The sequence below is a fragment of the Cygnus atratus genome, chromosome 1 (assembly GCF_013377495.2).
Source record: "Cygnus atratus isolate AKBS03 ecotype Queensland, Australia chromosome 1, CAtr_DNAZoo_HiC_assembly, whole genome shotgun sequence".
NCBI classification, from domain to species: Eukaryota; Metazoa; Chordata; class Aves; order Anseriformes; family Anatidae; genus Cygnus; species Cygnus atratus.
In genome coordinates, this window is record NC_066362.1 from 58,264,661 (window position 1) to 58,285,593 (window position 20,933).

General features: G+C 39.8%; 3 protein-coding genes across 12 annotated transcripts in view; 2 read left to right on the plus strand and 1 right to left on the minus strand.

Annotated features, from left to right (window-relative positions):
• ALDH1L2 (aldehyde dehydrogenase 1 family member L2) overlaps positions 1–14,466 on the plus strand; it is a 34,764-nt gene extending 20,298 nt beyond the window's left edge. For all 3 annotated transcript variants that reach the window (XM_035565466.2, XM_035565480.2, XM_035565469.2), the window contains exons 13-23: positions 3,073–3,223; positions 3,926–3,996; positions 4,103–4,208; positions 4,565–4,652; positions 5,414–5,507; positions 5,782–5,878; positions 7,323–7,421; positions 8,186–8,351; positions 9,633–9,738; positions 10,871–11,070; positions 12,102–14,466. In XM_035565466.2, the coding sequence (XP_035421359.1) occupies positions 3,073–3,223; positions 3,926–3,996; positions 4,103–4,208; positions 4,565–4,652; positions 5,414–5,507; positions 5,782–5,878; positions 7,323–7,421; positions 8,186–8,351; positions 9,633–9,738; positions 10,871–11,070; positions 12,102–12,157 (1,234 nt within the window). In that variant the 3' untranslated portion in view covers positions 12,158–14,466. The remainder of the gene's footprint in view (positions 1–3,072; positions 3,224–3,925; positions 3,997–4,102; positions 4,209–4,564; positions 4,653–5,413; positions 5,508–5,781; positions 5,879–7,322; positions 7,422–8,185; positions 8,352–9,632; positions 9,739–10,870; positions 11,071–12,101) is intronic.
• On the minus strand, positions 13,955–20,361 carry NOPCHAP1 (NOP protein chaperone 1). Of its 5 annotated transcripts, none has more exons than XM_035565558.2 (5): positions 20,231–20,361; positions 18,368–19,533; positions 17,082–17,168; positions 15,660–15,796; positions 13,955–14,638 (listed from the first exon to the last, which is right to left on the minus strand). In XM_035565558.2, exons 2-5 carry the CDS (start codon positions 18,381–18,383, stop codon positions 14,456–14,458), a joined length of 423 nt encoding a protein of 140 aa, XP_035421451.1. In that variant the 5' UTR covers positions 18,384–19,533; positions 20,231–20,361; the 3' UTR covers positions 13,955–14,455. The 5 variants fall into 5 exon arrangements, with proteins under 5 accessions (XP_035421451.1, XP_035421442.1, XP_050570837.1 ...); XM_035565549.2 differs by having other exon boundaries at positions 17,887–19,533; positions 20,231–20,357; XM_050714880.1 differs by lacking the exon at positions 18,368–19,533 and having other exon boundaries at positions 20,166–20,337.
• The window catches only part of SLC41A2 (solute carrier family 41 member 2), a 57,995-nt gene continuing 56,777 nt past the window's right edge, over positions 19,716–20,933 (plus strand). Inside the window, exon 1 of one of the 4 annotated variants that reach the window (XM_035565498.2) lies at positions 19,716–19,920. The gene's annotated coding sequence lies outside the window, so the exon portion shown is untranslated. The remainder of the gene's footprint in view (positions 19,921–20,933) is intronic. The other 3 variants (XM_035565490.2, XM_035565507.2, XM_035565517.2) reach the window with 3 other exon arrangements.

Consider the following 20,933-nt stretch of genomic DNA (forward strand, 5'->3'; position numbering starts at 1 on the left):
AAGAATTGTTACACATTTTCTGAACATGATGGATATTCTTAATCCCAGAGTTACCAGACTAGTTATCTTTTTGTCCCCTAGTTTATTTCAGTGCCTGTGTTTGCACTACATACAGTAACCATACAGCCACATTGCCACTAATTTTGCAAATGACTGTAACTGATGCTAGATTTTCCATGTACATAAACCAGCATACTTCTTAACCTGCTACAGACCCACCCTAGCAGATGTCTTATTGTCCGTTTTGGAAGAATTGCACTGTGTAGAAACACTGTAAGCCGAATCCCACTTTTAGCTGAGACACTTCCAGCTCAGTTCTTCTCATTTGAATTTGTTTCACTGTGTCAACCCTAGAGAAAGTCTGGTTCTCTTTTTGCCTGCATTGTTATTGTTTCAGAAGACAGAGATTATGCTGCATGAATGGTATTTTAGTGATGATTTCTGATCCTTGAAGGGCAAGAGGTGATCTTGGAAGGATAGGATGATCATGCTAGCTAGATACTCAAAGGGCAACACTAGAGGCAGCTAATTAAAACCCAGTTACTGAAGATTCTCCATATGCAGCATGACACTTCTGATGCCAGAGCGCGAGCACTGGTAGGGGACTGTCTTGCAAACTTGACCTAACTAGAAGCTTCGGAGCTTCCCTACAAAGACAGCCTCTTTTGTGGAGCTGTATGAAGTGTTTTTATTGCTTTCGGTGTCCTTTTTTCAATTTCAGTACACATGAATGGATAAGTAAGTAGAGCACAGATGAGTTAACAAGCAGATTGCTACTCCTGATTGCCACAGGTCCTCAGTTAGCTAATGTGATGACGAAAAATCAATTCTCAGCACAGAGAAAGAAATGTGTTTGGCAAATTCTGTCCCTATTCAGTAGGCAGAAATCTTAGTTACTGTACTTGACATAGCAGTTAGCTTTAAGGAAGGTAGGATCTTGAACAGAGTTGAAACTTCCTGCACCAAAGAACTCATGAAGGAGTAGGTCCTGTGTATTGAACATCTTTCTTCTGCAGGCTGTAACCTGCAGGCCTATCAATGTTACTACTGGATGTCCTGGCCAAGTCAATTGTGCTGAGAAAACTGCATGTTCATCTGTAGAGAAGAGAGTTTTTTTTTCCTTTAAAAATATAATATTGCATCGTGTGCCCATACGCACAGCTGTATTAAGCCTATATTACCTTGTGCCAGGATGTTATGTGCCAAATAGGTGTAATTAAGAAATAAAAAAGTATTAAAAATGCTTTACAATACACTGCAGGCATCTTAGCAATACAGAATGAAAGCAAAGTTGAAGAATCTACTTGTCTCATAAAGTAAAAAAACATATATTCCAGGAGTTCATGGTGAGTGAGAAGTTTGTATCTCGAAAAATTTGGCAAAAGGCCTGCAAAACTGAAAAAAAATATCTTCACAACAGAAAACAATCAAAACTAATATTAAAAACTCAGATTAAAATTAAACACCACCACTAACACTTAAAACTTTCAAAAGTGTACAAAGTTCAGAACATGTACGAACTTGGATTTAAATTGTGTTAGGAATGTAGAGTGCTTGAGAACCCAGGGTAACTCTGCCCTGGAGATAAACCCTGAATGTCTTAGGACTACTGTTCTGTGTTCTACACCTGAAAGACCTGCAAGCAGAGCTACGTTGCTTAGGCATATTGAAAAGGTAACTCCCCTTCACTGCATAGATTATTCCTGGGTTAAACTCTTCTCTGCTTAGGGGACTGGCTTTCCAGGATAGGTATACCAGAATATTTATGTTGCAAATCATTCCCAGTATGAATGAAGTCTCTCTCCAGTCCACCTTAATTCAAACAAGGCCTCTTCTTCCTCTTGAGATTTTGAGTGTCAGACTGGAGAGGTTTGTACCTTTAAAGCCTCTGGCTCTGCTACTTTGTCCTAGGGAATCATTAATAGAAGATATGAGGCATGCAGTAAATGGAACTTCCTCCTTTGTGCCTGACATGCCATACCTGTTCTTTTGCACAGTGCTGCTTATGCCCTGACCTGTAGCCGGCTCTTGAAAATACAGTTTAAAAAGGTATTGAAGAGCATTTTTCCACATCTCTGCAAATGTTTTAAATGTGCAGAACTGACATAATGGAAAAAATATTTTCCACAACCAGTTTCAAATACTCTTTACAGGATCTTAAACACACCTAGTTAACCTCTTAAAATCACACGAGAGTATTGTTTATACATCTGAGTACCAAAACAGGGAAAGAAGCTTAAGAAAAACCTTGCTGCATCTGTTTTACTTCTATATGAGAGACATAGGACCTGGATGCAAAAATTCATTCACACAAACATACCTTTCTGCCTGAGCAGGGGACCACTGAGAGACACTCCTGTAGCTACTATTAACTCAACAGTTTTTACCACAGATACCCTTACAGTCTTACTTATGCCTCACTGTCTTGCTTCACAAACCTAACAGATGGAGAACTTGAGGCCTAAGTAACCCTGAGACAGATTTTTCAAATGTACTAATGCATATAAAGTTCAATTTGTGTTACAGCTTAGAATCTGTATCTTTGGACATTGATGTGCCTTTGAAGCATCTAACACTTAAGCAATTTGTCCAAGTTCAGACAATGCAAAGCAGTGTTATGAAGCTAGGTTTCCCAAGTCTTAAGCTAGGACACTGACTAGCCCTTCTCGGTACTTTTGATAACTTGACATTTCTTATGTTACTGTGTATTTGTTTTCTGACTTACCAGTCTGATTTTTTATAATTGGCTCCTTGTAGTACAACACAGAGAGAGCAATTTTTCTAAAGATTATGGTAATTGCAAAACCATAATTGAATGACCAGGTGAAGTTTTCACGGATCTGGTCTTAATCCAGTGTATACTACAGTCTATGTGAAGACATTTGCAGACTTAACAAACAATTGCTCAAGCACTTGCTGACATTAATGAGCAGTGGATCCAATGCTGCATTTCCAGATTCAGTGGCAATGGTATTTTGGTTATAGTTCTTTGCCACACAAAATATCATTTTATGCTCTCAATGATTAGAAGTCACTTCTCTTTGATGTGCATTTGTAATGTTTTTATTACAGACTTGCAGACCTGATGGAAGAACATCAAGAAGAGTTAGCAACCATAGAGTCTATTGATTCAGGAGCTGTCTATACTTTAGCTTTGAAGACCCATATTGGAATGTCTGTGCAAACATTCAGATACTTTGCTGGATGGTGTGACAAAATTCAGGCAAGTGAATGTGTAAAGGAAATTATCAATGACAGTACTTCTCTATGCTTTTTTTTTTTCTGCTGACACAATGCCAAAAAGCAGTGTTAGTGAAGTAATCAAAGAATAAAAAATAAAAATAAAAATAAAATAATTAGAATTTTACCTACAATGGATGTTCCTGACAATACAAAATCAGTGTCTGCTTCCAATTGGAGAATATGGATTTAAAGTCTGACTCCAAATATAAGAAATTACTTGAGATGTCAGAGGACATATACGCTTAGTCAGTTCTTGATTATCCGTGGAACAGAATATTGTTGTGGTCCAGTCATGCTGTTAAGTGAAGAGCCTCGTGCTATGTTACATCCTGGCCAAGGCTGCTAAATTTGCTTGGTACCACAGCAAACAGCACAGGTTCGTTTAAGATCCACAACCAGGAATATCATTCAGCTTTCTTTCCTCCATTAGATTCTCGTTTTATGTTCTTCCAGATTTTTGTTATCTATGCCTTTATGTCACCCAACTGAAAATCAGGAGCTGGTTACAATCGTCTTAGAAGGAAATTTTACTGTAGAAACATCCCTGCTCCTTTCGCTGATTCCTAAGTGCTCCTGGATTTGCAGACTATTCTCTGGCTTTCCAAAACATACTTTTATGGCAACTCTATCTGAAACAAAAATGATTAAATGGTACCAGTATTAATCTGACTTTTTTTTTCAGGGTGCTACAATTCCAATCAACCAGGCCCGGCCAAACCATAATCTAACATTCACCAAGAAAGAGCCAATAGGGTAAGTATCACATTTTTTCTTCTTAGTGACAGCCTTGGCATATAGAAAAGACATACAAAAACTGCCTTCAAAACTGTAATCTTACCCCATTTTTCCCTACTTTAAGTGTCTGCGCAATTGTTATCCCGTGGAATTACCCACTGATGATGCTCGCATGGAAGAGTGCAGCATGCTTGGCTGCAGGCAACACATTGGTTCTCAAGCCAGCTCAGGTAAAACTAAAAGAAATGTACAAATGGCTCTGGTCCTCCAGTTTTTGTTCAGGCAAAATAATTCATGCATCCTAGTGGATTTCATCCATAGGCTAGCCTGTTCTATGTTTTAAAGTGCATGTATATTAATATAAATAGCCATGATGATACAAGATACTGATTGTCTTAAATTCTACTCATGTGGTACTCTCATTTTCAAGAATGATACAATATCCATCTTCTTCCTCACAGTATCGACAAAATAAAAGTGGTTGTTTCTTGCAGAAAATAATTCAAAGTTAAGAAGTACTGAGCATAAGAGATATTGATGTGCATTTAATTAGAATAGGAGACCTAATCTAAGTGTTTCTACTTAGGTCACACCTCTGACTTCTTTGAAGTTTGCAGAACTCTCAGCTAAAGCTGGATTTCCTAAGGGTGTTATAAATATTCTGCCTGGTTCAGGTAAAACTTCAACTAATCTTTTTTTTTTCTGGGAAGAGTAGGTCATGCTAAAGCTGGGGAACTGGAATTGTGCCGTTGAAGACCTGGTACATAAGTTTGTTTATCTTTGTAGGTAGTAGGCTTGCATCTGTGTCATACAGCGATTTCATGAATTTCCAGAACTGAATTGGAAATTTCTGTATGTCACCTGGCTCTAACTAGTGGTAAGAGCTGTCAGCCTACACCCTTTCCAAGCTCAAACAAATAGCATGAATACTCTGAAAAGGAATGCATTAGACAGAAACGTGTTGCACTAGATTGTAAGACTTCATTTTTTCTCCTAATCTTATCATCACTTGGAGGTATTTAAACATGACTGTGAGACCAAAAGCAAGCAGGTAAGATGCTTATTGGTCACTGTAAATAATGTGGTCCACACCATGTTACCTAGTGACACCATTTTCATCTTTCCCCTGAAGAAGTAAAGTGACAAAGTAACTGTACGGGGCAGGCTCTGTTACAAATCAGATCATTCCACCTACAGTGGAATATTATGGAAGAAATTCTTTAGAACAGAGAGATGAGGGAATTTGGACACATTAATGTGATTTAAATTAATTAACAGGATGTTTTCATAGTCATATGAATAAAGCTGTAAATCTAAATAAGGATGTGATATTTTACTTGATTGACATAGTCAACTCTTTCTGTGTACAGTGCTACTACTGGAGTAGTAAAAATTGTTTATGTACTGTCCAGCTAAACTGTTTTTCCCATCCCAGGTGGCCTAGTGGGACAGCACCTGTCTAAACATCCAGATGTTCGCAAAATTGGATTCACCGGTTCTACACCAACTGGTAAAGAGATCATGAAGAGGTACTCTCAGCATAAGATTCATAAATAAATGCTACTTTATCTAGTTCTTGAGTACTTTATTAGCTATATCTTGCATGTAGCAGTAATACACAAGCACAACTAGACATGGTTGTTTACACGTATGTAGAATTCTACTAAGTCATTGTTAGAAAGTAGAGCTTTACATTTTCACCAGTTATGATTCAAATGAAATAATGAAAACAACTATTTAAAAGTTTGTGAGTGTTTTTGTTGTTGTTGTTTGTTTGTTTTTACATAATCTTTATTTTTTCAGTGCAGCCACTAATCTGAAGAAAGTTTCACTTGAACTTGGAGGTAAATCACCACTGATCATATTCAACGACTGTGATCTTGACAGAGCTGTAAAAATGGTAATGCTACTTTGAAATAAAATATACTCAAGGCCTTGGTGATACATCCTCAGAGTATTGCAATACTTTTCTTGTCAAAAACTGCAGCAGGAAACCCGTGCATAAAGATTTATGTAATCTGTTAGAAAACAGAGTCTCTTTCTATAGGATGTTTCTTTATGCTAGGACAAGTGAATTGTACATGCTGTGCCAAAAAGACAGGGATTTGTACTGCAAGAAGTATACATTAGACAGAACACAACAATGAAATATAATTAGAAAGTATTTTCATCAGCCAAGTTAACACATTAAAAATGATTTCTGTCAAAATATGATACTCAAAATAAGGAAAAAAAAGATTCAAAAATAAAAGTCTGAAAGTAAGCTAAAGTATACAGTGAGCTCCCTTTTGCTATACAATGCTTCTTGATTCACCATCGATCACATAAGTCACCTTCCCAACCAGCCACAATGCATTTAAAATTTCAAAGTAAAAAGAGCAAACAAGAAATTTGTTAGATTTAATCTTATTTCCTGCTCAAGTGATCTGACGATGAAATGACAACAGATACGGTTTGCTCACTAAGAATTAGATGAAGGTCTCAGAAAGCAGGAAGAAACCATTACATACTTTCCACATTTGTTGAGCTTGTGTTGGCAGGACAAGAGTCTGAGTGGCAGCACAGTGAAGTATATGTGTAAATAAAAGTTAAAACTTTGCAGTCAGTGCACTGCTTGGTCACACCACTGTTTTCACATGTAGAAGTGAGGGGGTGATGCAGAGGTTGGCCTGAGATATACATAATATTGATGACTTTTTTCAAAACAGTGCTTTTTTTTTGCCACATGCTTGACATTGGCACATGATCCTCATCTTACCTACTAATGCCAAAACTCTAGGCCTTTGCAGCAGCCAAAAAACAACTTTGAGGGAATTTTATTTTTCCTGCCTTTCTTTCCCCCGTCTCCCTACCACCCCTGGAAAAACAATAGTAGGCATCATTTTTTGGTAAATAAAAGGGAACATATTGCACTGATTCTGAATCCACACTCTTGAAATAGAAGGTTCACTGCAGATTACAGTGAGGTAATGTTCACCCCATTACATGCGACTATCTACACAAGCAATATTGCTCACTGGATTAACACAGTTTTATGTTTTCTGGTCATGCTGCTAGCTCTCTTCAATGTGATGCTGTAGCAGGTGTTTCTGTGGAACACTGATGGAAATGAAAAGAGCAGTGCTAATGGGTTCATCCCAAGCCATTTGTCTCCAGAGCAGTGTGTTTGCCACTTATAAGATTAGTCTGCTTGTTGCATAGATGATGTCCCTTTACATGAAACATCACACTTTGAGTGTTACAAGCATTGAATGCATCTGAAGGGAACAGAATAAAAGAGAGAATGAACAAGAGGATACCTATAAATACATAAATATGAATGCGTTTTTTTTTCCTTTGATCAGGGTATGGGAGCAGTATATTTCAACAAAGGAGAAAACTGCATTGCTGCTGGCAGGCTGTTTGTGGAGGAGTCAATCCATGATGAATTTGTTAGAAAAGTGGTAAGATATTACCATATGTTACCATGTTACCATTTACCATTGTTACCATATTACCATGTTACCATATTACCATATGTTACCATGGCACAAAGATCCACTAGTTTTATAGAAACATGCATTTCTTGTTATTTTCAGTTGTTTAACTTCTCATTATTGCTTGGGGTAGGCAATGCTACTTCTTGTGACCCTCATACAGGGTTAAAAGGAAGACACTAAAGGGAGATATTTTCATCAGTAATGCACAGATAAGTGACATTGAAGTAGATATTTTACCTTCAATGATATTTCATATTTCACTAAGAAAGTAAGATGAAAACAACGACTGAACTTCAGTCTGTGTGATTGAAGATCGCTATGCAGTTTTGAAAAAGGCATATTGGAAGCGTAGCTTGTCATTCTTAAAAATCCAATACTTACCATACCATATCATTAGAGAATTCATTTGTATAGTTCAAGACCAGGAAATTATTGTGATAGCTCATTTACCACTGGTAAAAGCTAACATTTTACATGCTTTCTTAATAACAGAAGAGAACAAGTACATGAAAACAGCATGAAAAACGTAGAGAAGTAACTAGAGCTTACCAAACACAAGACTATATAAACAGTCTCATTTTAGAAGGGGAGGAGCATTCACCTTCTAAGAGTGCAGCCCTTTGTTTGAGCCAAGCTTCAAAACACTATCAACAAAGCACGCTCAATCACTGGCTGCTTTAACAACCATTTCATGTTATATAACTTCATTTTAATTGGGTAACCCATAGGTGGAAGAAATTAAAAAGATGAAAATTGGTGACCCACTTGATAGATCTACGGATCACGGTCCACAAAATCACAAGGCGCATTTGGAAAAGCTGCTGCAATATTGTGAAACTGGAGTAAAAGAAGGAGCCACTCTAGTGTACGGAGGAAAGCAAGTATGTAGACCAGGTAAGGTATTGTTCAAAAGTGTTTGGAATTTTTACACTTTAAATAAAAGCCAGTGGTTTTGTCTCTGCTGCTTTATATAAAGCTGCAATATCACAGAAACAGTACAAGGTAAGACCAAGATAGCACTTGAGAACAGTGTTCAAGTCTCATACTAAGGGATCCTGTGCAACCAAAATGTAACATACGAAATTGAGTCTGTATTAGAATCTTATGATCATTTACTCCTATTGTTTGTGGAGCACTGAGGCCTTTTTTGGGACATCATTGACCTGTCAAGAGCTGTAAGTATAATTATATCCTTTTAGATGAACAAAACACGAAAGCTGGCTGAGGAAACTGCTGGCAGAGTCTGCATTAGGTACTATTATCAAAAGCCTATTTTGTTATATAAAGAATATGTGTATTAAGTTTAATGGGAAGGCAGCGTTTTCTCATGGACATCTGTTGTTTATCAGAAATGAATAGTAGACATTTGTGCCTGAGTTTTACAATATAACAAATGCATCCCCACAGAAAAAGAAAGTGGAGATTTGTAGCTACAATAAATGAGTGTAACAAAATTAAGTGGGAAGGAGGACGCAATTTATACGAATTCTTGGAAGTTGACTTTACCCACTACAGTGAAATACGCTCGCTCACCAAGATCTAGGTGGCCAGGATCATTTACGTCTAAGACCGGGACAATTCTTGATTGGCAACAATGAACTAATTTTTGGATTTTTTTTTCCACCCTTTAGAAATGAACAGTTGTTATTAGGTGAGCCTTTGTCTTAGAATTTTCTTTACTTCAGTCTCCGTAAATCTTATGCAAAGTTGCTGCCCTTCAGATGTTTTTCCTTGTTTGAAATATACAGAAATTTATGGCTAGTCTGTCTTCCTGTTGGGTAACAAGAAAAGCAGTGACCTCTGTGACGTGCCATAACCTTGTCTTCCTGCTGCTATAGTGCAGGGTCTTCCCCTGAGGAGTCACCTGGGCTTGTGGCATGCAGGCCTTCTGGTCTGGGCATGACCAGCATGTTACTGCTGTGATCAAGAAAGGCCATTCTTTTAATCCTTGTGCTGCTGTTTCACTGGTGCTTTTCAATTCATACATGGAGGTCTCTTCCAACCTAGATGATTCTGTGATTCTATTCATACTTCATTCATATCAATCTTAGTATTTTCTTTTTCAAGTCTCAGTGTACCAACGATGTCAAAGTATGCAAAACAGACAGTACGGCTGATAAAACCACAAAGCATTTTGTCCATGCTCAAATAAATAACGCCTTATCCTCTGTTTAGGTTTCTTCATGGAACCCACTGTATTCACAGATGTTGAAGACCATATGTATATTGCCCAGGAAGAGTCCTTTGGTCCTGTGATGGTGATTTCCAAATTTAAAAATGGGTACGTTCTCCTCTGGTTACTGTTTGCAAATTTACTTCCTCATTTTCACCCTATGCGTAGAAATGATAACATACATAGTATAGGAATGATAAAATATGTAGTATGATTTTGTTTAAACTTGTAAGACCTGGCTGAAAAATCTGAAAATTTTTAGTATGGGGTATCCTTCTCCATGCCAATATAGAACTAATGCTATTAGAACTGTGCAAGGGAATAGAAGGCAACCCCAAGTACCACTTCTTAAATAAGACTTGGTATTTAATGTAACATTTTTACCGGAGCTTATATAATTGCGACAGCTTGATCAAATTGCAAAATGTGTATTTTTTTTTCCCAGTGTAATTGCTTATTCTCTTTGTCACAAAGGACTGCACAGCATTTTTGTGCATTGGGCAAGACTGGCACTTTTTTTTTTTTGTAACTGAAAGCTATTAAAACTGGCAGCCCACAAAATCATTTTATATCATAGGAATTATTTACAAACAGATGAGATAACCTTATATAAAAACATCACGTAACTTATTTCCACCAGGTTTCATTTTGCTGCAGTATCAAAGTGCATCGAAGAACTGGCCACATAGACACCCCTTTATATCTACAACTTATGTATAGCAAAAAAGGACTATAACAAGTTTTTGAAGTTTTAACTTTGAAGGTATATGGAGAAGAAATACAATCAGGAAATAGCACTCTGAACATGTCCCAAAAAGATGTGTCACAACAGAAGGCTGAGATTCAACATTTATTCTCCATTAACTTGCAAATTTTGGCAAACTGATTCATAAACCTGCTGCCAAGCTCTGCTTTACAAATGTTTTCGTATTGCTCTAATCCCCAGGTTGTGTTGTAGCTGAGCAAAGTTAGTATGTGTAGTGCAACTTTTCATTTGACATTTCTTAGTGTAGTCTTACACATAGAAATGTAAACACAAGCTTTATAAATTTGAAGCAAGTGTATGAATTTCCTTAAATCTGACAGATTGACGCACAGAGTAGTCACAAAAGTAGACATACAAAGCTAACTGGAGAAGAGAGCGCATGGGAAAAGGTGCTTCAACGAAAATGAAGGTGAAAGCTTGCTAATACTTGTTTATTTTACCTCCCAGCAATTAAATCAATTCTTTCTCCCACAGGGATGTTGATGGAGTGCTGCGACGGGCAAACACCACAGAATATGGTTTAGCTTCAGGCGTTTTCACAAAAGACATAAGCAAAGCACTCTATATCAGTGAAAAGCTAGAAGCTGGGACAGTTTTTATAAATACATATAACAAAACAGATGTGGCAGCACCATTTGGTGGATTTAAACAGTCTGGCTTTGGAAAAGATTTAGGTAAGTTGTTCTCTACCTCATTTCTTATCTGATAGTCCAAATCAATGAAAAAACAACTTTAGCCATGAACTACTAAAACAAAAGCTATGGATGTGTTACCTGCATCTCCCACACTCCTCCAGGTAGAGATCTAATTCCTCTCCCATCCGTACAATACTCCCACCTCAATACCTCCAATTCAGTCCCTCCTGTACAAATGTGAAGTAATGCTACAGCATACAGAATATTCCTCTCAAGCAGTCAAACAATAGCTTATCCAGAGCTGCCCGCAGGTTACAAAATGCTGTAAAGCAGCAAAGGTATTGGCCAAAATCTTCTTTCCTTTCCCTCAGAAAGAATGTTAATTTAGGTCTCTCCTCTAAATTTGTAAGAGCTTCAGAAATTTCATTATGCCTCAAAATGTCATCAAAATCTGCCAGTGAGCACTGAGAAAGATTGCATGAAGATATTTTCTTTCCAAAAAGTTTCAAAAAAAAGTCAGGTTTAGTCTAGCAAAGAAACTTTACAAGTCTAGACAGATCAAGCCTCATGGCAATGAAAAAGTAAAGAAATTTTTTTCACAGTAATGCAACAGATTTTTGCCTTTTGAATTTCTAGCAACTATCAGACATTTGTAGAAACCAAAATGATTAATATTATCAGGAAAAAAAAAGGGAAGATCAAAAACTTCTACACAGAATTTTTATCTGGAACCTTAAAGGCAAACCAAACTTCTTAAATTCAACTACGAGTCCCGCCCCCCCCCCCCTCAGTTGCCATCTAGAGATTGCTGCCACTTCAATCCCACCCAAGTGACTGCTTCTTAAATTCCAGCCGTTTTCTTTCCACAGTTGTTGGGTTCGGTCTCTTTTTGTTAAACCAGTTCTGTAAATCTAAGGGGGAGGGTAAACTAGTTAGTTTCTCATCATTTGTTAAGGACTCAAATCTTGGCTACAGCATTTTGATTTTTTCTTTGATGATATAGTTATGTTCTCTGACAGCTTTCTCTCATTTAGCTGCTGTTCTAACTGATTAATATTGTGCTTGTGCAGGTGAAGAAGCTCTTCATGAATATCTCAGAACAAAGGCCATCACTGTGGAATATTAACAGCCTCACTTGGAAAGTAAACTTTTGGCAAAGTTTTAATCTTAAGGACTCCACAAAGCACTTAATACCATGCCCAGGATATGCTGTCTGCAGTGTTACAACTAGAAAAAAAGAATACACCCATTCCATAGATAAATTTCCGTAAATCAGGTCCAAATTTTAGTCTCACTGAAAGACAAAGGTATTTGGGAATTAACCTGAAGTTATTTAAATTATCCAGCAACAGTAGCAGTTGTAAGCACAAGCAAAAAAAAAAAAAGTATTTTAAAAAATAAGCCAAACCACAACTGAAGGATAAGTTCTCACATGCCTACTACTTATTTGTGTGAACATAGTATCTACATGATCATTTTTAATCCTTAGTCATAAAGCTTGACTTAAAGTTGAACTAAAATATGCATATTATGTCATTTTTGCTATAAACGAGTTCAAGTTTTACAGTAGCAATTAAACATTCTGCTCTGGTGATTCTTCAACAGTACAGAAAACCTTTGTGCCATAAGTAAATCAATGCAAGAAAGTGCACTTACTATGATCTTTGTATAACACATACAGAGTTCAACATCAGTGTTAAAACTATGCATATCAAGCTAAAGTTACCTGAAAATATTTTCTATCTTTTTGTTAATATGGAACATGTGATCTGCCTGCAGTTTGAAAGGTGTTTACACTAACAGATTAAAATCACTTTGTGTCTGTGCAGATGGACTGTTATCACCGTTTTATATTAACCTACTGGAAAATCTATTTTAAAATGACTGAGTTAAGACATTGGCTTTCAAACTTTCTTCAGTTTGAAGCTTTCCGAACAGATCAAGACCTTATCTAACAAACTAAACCTACTAGGACTGCTTGCTCTTCTTAGTCTGCAACTCCACCTAGAGTTTAACATGATCTGTGAGCTACCATTAAAAGTAGCAGCCCCATTCTTTGATTCCCATCCTTTCCATTCCCTAAAATACTCGGTGACTTAACCAGCTAATCTCAGTGAATCGTGCCCCCCTTCCATTTTTAAGAAGCCACACTGTGAAAGACCAGAATCCTTGTAATTTCTAATCAGAAACACTACCAAACAGATCATAAAACTCTAGAATTAAGTGCTAGATTTAAAATAAATGGTGTAAATAATTGCAGGTTTCAAGTCATGATATTTTAAATTTAATATTTGAGTAAATACAAATATAGAAAATTTTACTTTAATGGTGTAGAAAATACAAAGTTCCTTTAAGAAACAAACTGTGATATCCAGGAGCATCATAGATTCTTCTGAAATGCAAAGCCATCTGTAAAGTAAATTCAACAGCCCAAATCATTGTATTTGATCAATCTGAGGAGAGTACGAATAAGACATAACTTCACTGATTACAGTTCCACAACTGTTTCAAGCTAGTTCAACCTCAGTACCGGCATACTGAAAATTAACCTTCTTATTCTTCTGGCAATGGCAGTTGTTAACCAAATGGAGAGGACAGAAACGTGGTAGAGAAAGTGGGAGATTAGAAGTGTGGCTTAGAGCAGTTGTAACACCACAAAGGCAGACTTAACCATGTAAGTACCAAGGATATCTACACTATAGCCACAAACATTGCAGATATGAGCTAGTTCAGGGACTAGCAGCAACCCACCCATAACTCAGTGCAAGCCAAGAAGGATAAGTAATCCTTTATCAAACTCTCTCAAGTCATGGCTTGTTACAAAGCTGTCCTTTACCGTGCTACCTCATCTTGAAATGGCTCCAACCACTGCTTTGGTGTTCAACAGCTACTATCATGAGTGCAATGTAGACAACCTCTGATGTACTTTAAGGTAACGTTTAATATTGAAGACATGGTACATAACATTTCACAGGACACCATATAAAAGAAATAAAATATTTTTCTCCTAGTTACCTCTTTCCTCCCCTTGAAGCGAATATTTATTTTAAGCACACTACAAAAATCTTTATTCAACAAAGCAACAGTTCTTAAATAGCTCTGCAGCACGCCTTCCTGTTCAAGTGCCCCAAATTCTAGCCACTTTCTTTGTCTAACCTCATGATGAAGCTTGGAATTTCCATTTTGTTTGATGAATAAGACAGTACTTAATCTTCAGAGATGCAGCTTGCCTCAGAGTCATGAGTAGATCCTGAATTTTCCTCTATGTAAACTATAGCATTTTATGTGATCCTGGGAAGTGTCACATTTTGCATCACATTGGTGATGCAAAAAACACGGTAGTTTTAAGGGCCAAATTGTCAAAGAAAGAAAACAGTTTGTTTGTTTGTTTTTTCTTTTAAAAAAAAGTAAAATAAAAATGGATTTACTCATTCACTTTGCTGTCCAAAATTTCTATTTTGCCCTTTTCTCCCTTTTGTTTAGGGAACTTAATGTTGTGTATTGTCACTTCGTCAGTTGTACAGTCATCTCCAGATTCCAAGTCATCTTCTGAAGTTAGTATCTCCTCATCCGTATCAGAACCACTCAGTTCAACTACAGCCACATTCTGGAAAAAAATAAAAACAAAAACAAAACTGAGTTAACACATTATACATTTCTATATCACTTCTATCATTTGAGTAAAATATAAAGAAAACAAATCAATCAACCCTACTAGCATAAGAAAACCACAACCACAGTTAGAATTTTGGCTTCTTCTATGATTATGACAGGTATCATAAGCAGATTCCTAGATATAAAAGTTGTAATTTTATTGCCTAATAACAAACATAAGGGCATTTTTGTATCATTATAAAAGAGAGAACTTAATACATAGCTGAACTCAGTCTAAATTAGAAGTTTAAACTGGTGAGCAGTAAGCATCAAAACTAATATTCAGTGAAGAATTTAAATCAAACCACTTAATGCATAAAGGGGTCGTGATATATGCATATGAAGTGTTTATATTATTTACATTCATAAATATATAATCTAGTATTATTGATGGTACTACAGCCATCAACGCAAAGTAGCAAGTAGTTTAAATCACCAGGATATTTTCTGAAGCAAAAAATGATTGTATATTTCCATATGCAGAGCTATGATTTGAGGTCTGTTTTTTTTTTTTTCTGTGAAAACATCTGTCTTAAACTGACAGTTCTCACCTCAAAAACTTCCTGTATGCTGCAAGGCAAAATACAGGAATATATATTTATACAAAATATGTTAAATATACTAAATGCACACATAAATATATACATGTATATAAATACATGTATAAATACAAAATATAGGATACATATTTATTATGCAAATACATTTCTTACATGATCTGCAAATAGCACTATGCTATTAATGATTAGGTCTCCTAGCTCGTTTATTATAAAGCCAAGACTTTTTTCAGATGTTGCCATATCAAAAATCTTTTTAAAATCCTGCCCGTTACCCATGTCATATCAGCATGTTACAACAATTCTCATAATCCACTTTGTTTTTTCACTGTTCTTCAGCCTAGTTCTTTCTAAGATCAGAGGATTATTTTACTTGTTTCTAAATTTATTGTATAGAACCAAATATATAGTATTTACCATTTCTATAACTTTTTCTGTGGTGTCGTCTAGATTTTCAATATCAAATTGATGAGCTGGTGCTGTTACCATTTTTCTTCTTAGCTCATCATTTGCATGCGCCATCTGTGGTAAAAAGCTCTGTACTCTGTCCAAAACTGAAACAGAAATAATTACCACCTGCATATCTATAAAAAGACACATAATCATTTATACATTTATACCTCAGAAATCTGAGCTTCTAAACAGATTCCATTTCAATTGTAATGTCCAATTGTCATCTTATGTTTTAATAGCAGGATTCTTCATAATATTCAATTTCCCAAGACATAAATTGCAAAAAGACACAGAATTCGTCAGCATCTGGTACGGGTGAAGAAATCGCACCTACAATTCCATTTGTATTCTTAAAACAAAATGTGACTAGTAAATGCCATGGTTTAAAATACACATTGAATGGCATCTTGAGAAACTTCCACATCAGCATGACCTCCAATGGAAATAAAATTATGTCCTCCTTTCTTCCCTTACAAAGTATAGACTGAAGGACTCAAAGATGACAGAAAAATTAGCTGTAGCACAGATGTCATGCTACACAAAATAAAGTAATACAATTACCAATAAGGGCTCTGAAATTAAGATGGTGGGAGAGAGACAGATGATCTAGGTTGAAGTATAACGCAGTTGTCCTCTACAGAAGTCTCCCTCTAAGCTCGTTGTGGACTTCCCGACAATTTTAAGATAATCACTGTAATTAGCAGAATCACACCCATCTCTTCTCCATGTGGAAAAAGAGAATCTTCAACTGCCTCCAGACTTTCTTCAGGTAATCTTTGCTCCACACATACAGATCAATCAGTTACTAGTTTTCATTCTCTGTGAAGTAATACGTACTATTCTGAATGAGCCCCATGCAAGTCTAACAGGCATAATGTACATCTGAAATGTTGTCATTTTCATAAAGACATGCATTCCAACTAATTTATTATGAATGAAATATTATATGGTCTGGCTTAATAATTCTGGCAGAACATTCAGTAAAAAATAAGTTATTAAAATTATCCACATAACATGCATGAATTTGAAAGTAGCTGACTAAATGAAGACCAAAGGTACAGCCTAGCTAATTCACTGTATGCAGACATTGGAATTTTTCTCTGAGCGTAAGTCTTAATAATAAAACTTAAAACTGCAACACCTAGCACAGCATATCAAGTTTTGCAGAAACAGCAGTTACATAATAAACCTGTAGGAGGTGTAACTGCAACAAAGAATCTAACACCAACAAAACAGAACATGAGAGTTTCTCCCTTTACCAATGCAAGGAAATAGTTGCAGATTCACAGATGCAAAAGAATGTTAAACTGTTAAAGTATTAAACATTAAATTATGTTAAATAAAATACCTAGTAGTTGCCACTGCCCCAGAAGCAGTTATACTTACCGTTACTCCTTGGCATCCTAACCGTCTGTAAAGTTGTGGCCTTCTTACTGCTACGTTTTGAACTAATCAGTAATGTTTCTTCTAGCCCTGGAAACAAACGGGTGTTTAAATGTTTACCTGCACCCACCACAAATCTCACGTTTTAAGTGTGAAGATCTTTTGCTGCTCCTTCTCCCCCCTCTCTACACCAAACCTAAACAGATGAGGACTAATTCAGCCATCTCTGCCTCCAGAAATTCCACTCTGCTTTCCTGCAAATGCTGTTTTTTCACGTTTGCTTGGGATGGGACACGTCAGTACCTTTGTACACAACAGGGAGTGAATATCTAGAACTTGCTACCACAAAGAGTGTGAAAGCAGATGGATCAGCAGGTACAAAACGGAGTTAGACGAACTCAGGGCAGCAGTCACAATCAGGTCCCGTGGGACTGAGCGGAAGGAACGCGCCCTCCAGCAGCCCTACCCTACAACTACAGACACAGCAATTACAAGAACAGCAGCAGACAGCGCTCAAGTTAAAAAGCCCCCTGTATCACGTGCTACCGCAGCTGCTGGGAGAAAGGCTACCAGACTACACAGAGCACTGGTCTGCCCAGCAGTCATTTCAAAGCCTTTCTCAAAGATTTACTTCGCAAACCGGAGCTCCCCCGGGCTGCGGCTGGGGCCGGCTCCCCGCTGCCGGCCGAGGCGTGGGGCATCCCGGCTACAGGCCCGGAGGCCCAGCTGAAGAGGGGTGGCGGCGCTGCCCCCTCCCCGAGCACGGGGGTCCCGCCGCCCCCTCCCCGGCCCCGTATCGGCCGCTCACCTGGGCGGCGCCCCGCGGCCAGCAGCTCCCGGGAGGCGCCCGGCGCCGCCGCCATGCGCGCACCCGGCCGGAAAATGGCGGCCGGGGAAGGCCCCTCAGCGACCCCTGTCGGGTTCCCGGGGGGGTGCGCTCCAAAGCGAAAAATAATTTTAAAAAGGGCTTTGGAATCTTCGTGGGTTTTTTTGGTAACTTTCCCGTTTTTATGATCGGAATCTGGGGAGTCAAATGTGGGATCCTGAGGGAATTGTAGTTGTCGTTTGGAAAAGCAAGTGCTGCAGCTGCCAGGTTCAGCTGGGGGCTGTTCCGCAGCTCCCGGCCCTGTCTGTAAGCTGGGCAATGGGAAAGCCCTAAAACGAGAACTGAGTGCTTCTTAAGAGAGGAGATGGAATGTCCAGGCCCAACATGAGTACAAGGAGTAATCAGGTAACTATTGTTCTAGTAGGAGATGTGAAATTTTTTGAATTTGCTGCCTGGTTTGCACCTTTCTGCCCAGCCATGCTCCGGAATTCCAGCTTCCAAGAAGGATCCCTCTGCCTGCTCTTGAAGACTGACAGGTGCTGAGGACTGAGTTATTTAGTGGTGGGCCACAAAACACTGAGGCCCTCTGAATTTGCTCCCAGCCCAGAATAACCATACGTGAGCCCCAAGTAAGACATTTCATCCATGGGTACAAAGCAACTTGAGCGGAGGGAGGGACACGGTGCTGCCAAGGAACCTCTGGCAGGGTGCGATGAGGTGAGTTGCGCAAGATGCCCAAGCAAGCAATGAGAAAAGCCAGGAACAGCACCCTCAGGTGCTATTCTCGTATATTCCAAGCCGCGGTCGGCAATACCAGTAGCAGAAGCACGCTTTACTTGGTTTGCACAGCACCCAGCTGGGTACTCAAGCTACATAGCACAAGGTGCAGGTGCATGTGGCTGTCATGAGGCCAGGGGACAACAGCTCCTGTAGCCCACAGAACTGATAGCCCGAAGGTTTGGGCTGCTTCATTCCTTCAATGCAGTCTCAACTTGGAGCTCACGGTGATGCTTTGTGTGCCTCTGCTGCAGTGCAGAGCGTTTTGGCTGCTGTCCTGCGAATACATCGTCCTGTGCTTGAGCTGCTGCTTTTCCACGCACCTTGAGGCAGCTAGCTCCAGCCGATGGCAGATACTTGGTGCCTTGCCCGTGCTCTCTTCTGGTCTGTCGACAGAAAGGAAAAAAGACACTGCAGGCTTGGCTGCTGCCACCATCATTAACTCCAGATTGCCTTTCCTTCCTCTTTCTTCTCTTTCACTTTCCACTTCAGGCATCCCCACTGCTTTGAAGTGCGGAGCAGCTGTCGGGGAATAACACCAACAATGGTAACAACCGCACAGATTCAGCCGGCTCCACCATTTTAATACACTAAGCTAAAAAAGCAAGTGTGCTTCCAGACGAGCGTTTTGAGGGTTGATTAACAGGTCCCAGCAAGGCCTTGGTCATACAACGAGTCAGTGAGTGGCGCTTCATTTGAGATGGGCAGTTGATTGCAGGCGTGGTATGCATGGACTTGCACTCAAGCGCTTGGTGTTGAGGGAAGGGTAGGCGGCCTGACAAGAGCCAGAATATTTCAGCTGACCCAAATACCCAGAAAACTCAGTTTCTTCGGAAGCTATTTTTAACCATCCTGCAGGACAGAATGAAAATGTTCCAGTAGCAAAAATAAAAATAAAAATTCCAAAGTAAAGCAAAAACTGCTGACTAGGAAAGCTCTGCCAGGAAACCTTCCCCCCTCCCCGAGGCCAGGGCTGCCTCCGCCGCCCCTTGGGCTCCCCGGGGGCTGCGGGGCGCCCCCCTCAGCGGCGGAGCAGCGGGCGGGTGGCGGCCGTCGCCGCCCGGCCCCTTCCCCTCCGCCGGCTGCGGGCTGCCGGTGGCGGCGGCGCATCACGGGGCCACATCATCGCGGGGGCCGCCCGCCGCTTCCGCGCCTGCTCGGTGCGGCGCCGCTCACCTCGCCCGCAGCTGTCACCGCCGCGATGGAGCGGCCCCGCCGGCCGCTGCCCGCCTCGCCCAGGTGAGGGGCGGCGAGGGGAAGGGGACGGAGGGGACGGGGGTGACGGGGACGGGGGGGTCGGGTAAGGGGCGGCCGGCCGGCCAGCTGCCGCCCCCCCCCCGGGGGAGGGGGGGTTCGGGAAAGTTTCCCCGCCGGGCGGAGCCGCGGGGGCCCGGCAGGGTGCTGCGGGGTGAGGCGGCCCCGCAGCCTGCCCCTGCGCTCGGCCCCGGTGCTGTGGCCTGCCCTGAGGCTGCTCTGCACGGTACCGGGTCCGTGGAGGCACTGCCGGCGCCCGGCGCTCCCCGCATCTCCCTCGCGGTGCTGGTCCCACCTGGCGCCCTTCAGCTGCGCCGGGATCTGGCTGGGGTCGCTGGAAAAGCAAGGAGCTTCTGCCCGAACAGGAGGCGTGCAGCCTGCAGCCATCACCTTCTTCCTTCTTTCTTTCCTTTTTTTTTTTTGTCTACAAGCTTTGCGATTAACATGTGGTGACACAACACTTGCGCTCTTTCCGTCCTCTCATGCCAAAACATAAGAGCTTTCTGTCATTTCCTCCACTCTATCATTAATTCTCAGTTACGTTCAAGTAGGAGCTGCAACCACTTTCCCTAATTTCAGTAAATATTATCGTTACCTCCCGCCCCGTGCTGTCCAAGATGCAATCGTGTCTTCTTCGCTAACATTTTATCCTAGATTATAGACCACAATATATTAGCCAGGCTCTGATAAGTGCAGCATATAAAGTTAAATTATTGTTTAGTCTTAGTATCAGTAATACTCATAAATACATCATAAAGATACAGGGAAAAAAATAAAGTCTTCTCATATGTCTCTTCTACATAGAGTCCTGCCAGCTGTTAGTAGATATCCTAAGTTATCTGTGCTTTACCAGCTCAGTAATGTGGGTAAAAAGATGAGATTAGATGGGAAGACCTGTCTTGGCAGTATTCCCCACTTATATTGCCTTAAAGAGATTATGAACCTGGAATTGTAATGACATGGTATGACTGGTAGACATTTCAGAAAGAAAAATAAAA

Bases quoted from the DNA above. Each gene is read 5' to 3' on its own strand.
- NOPCHAP1 (XM_050714880.1), bottom strand. From the start codon at position 20,322: ATGGCTGCAGGCTGCACGCCTCCTGTTCGGGCAGAAGCTCCTTGCTTT. The intron at 17,169-20,165 runs GTACCGTGCAGA...GTTTGTTTCCAG, and splicing joins GCAGTGCCTCCACGGACCCG to GGCTAGAAGAAACATTACTG. The intron at 14,639-15,659 runs GTAAATACTATA...ATTTTTTTCCAG, and splicing joins CAGAAAAAGTTATAGAAATG to AATGTGGCTGTAGTTGAACT.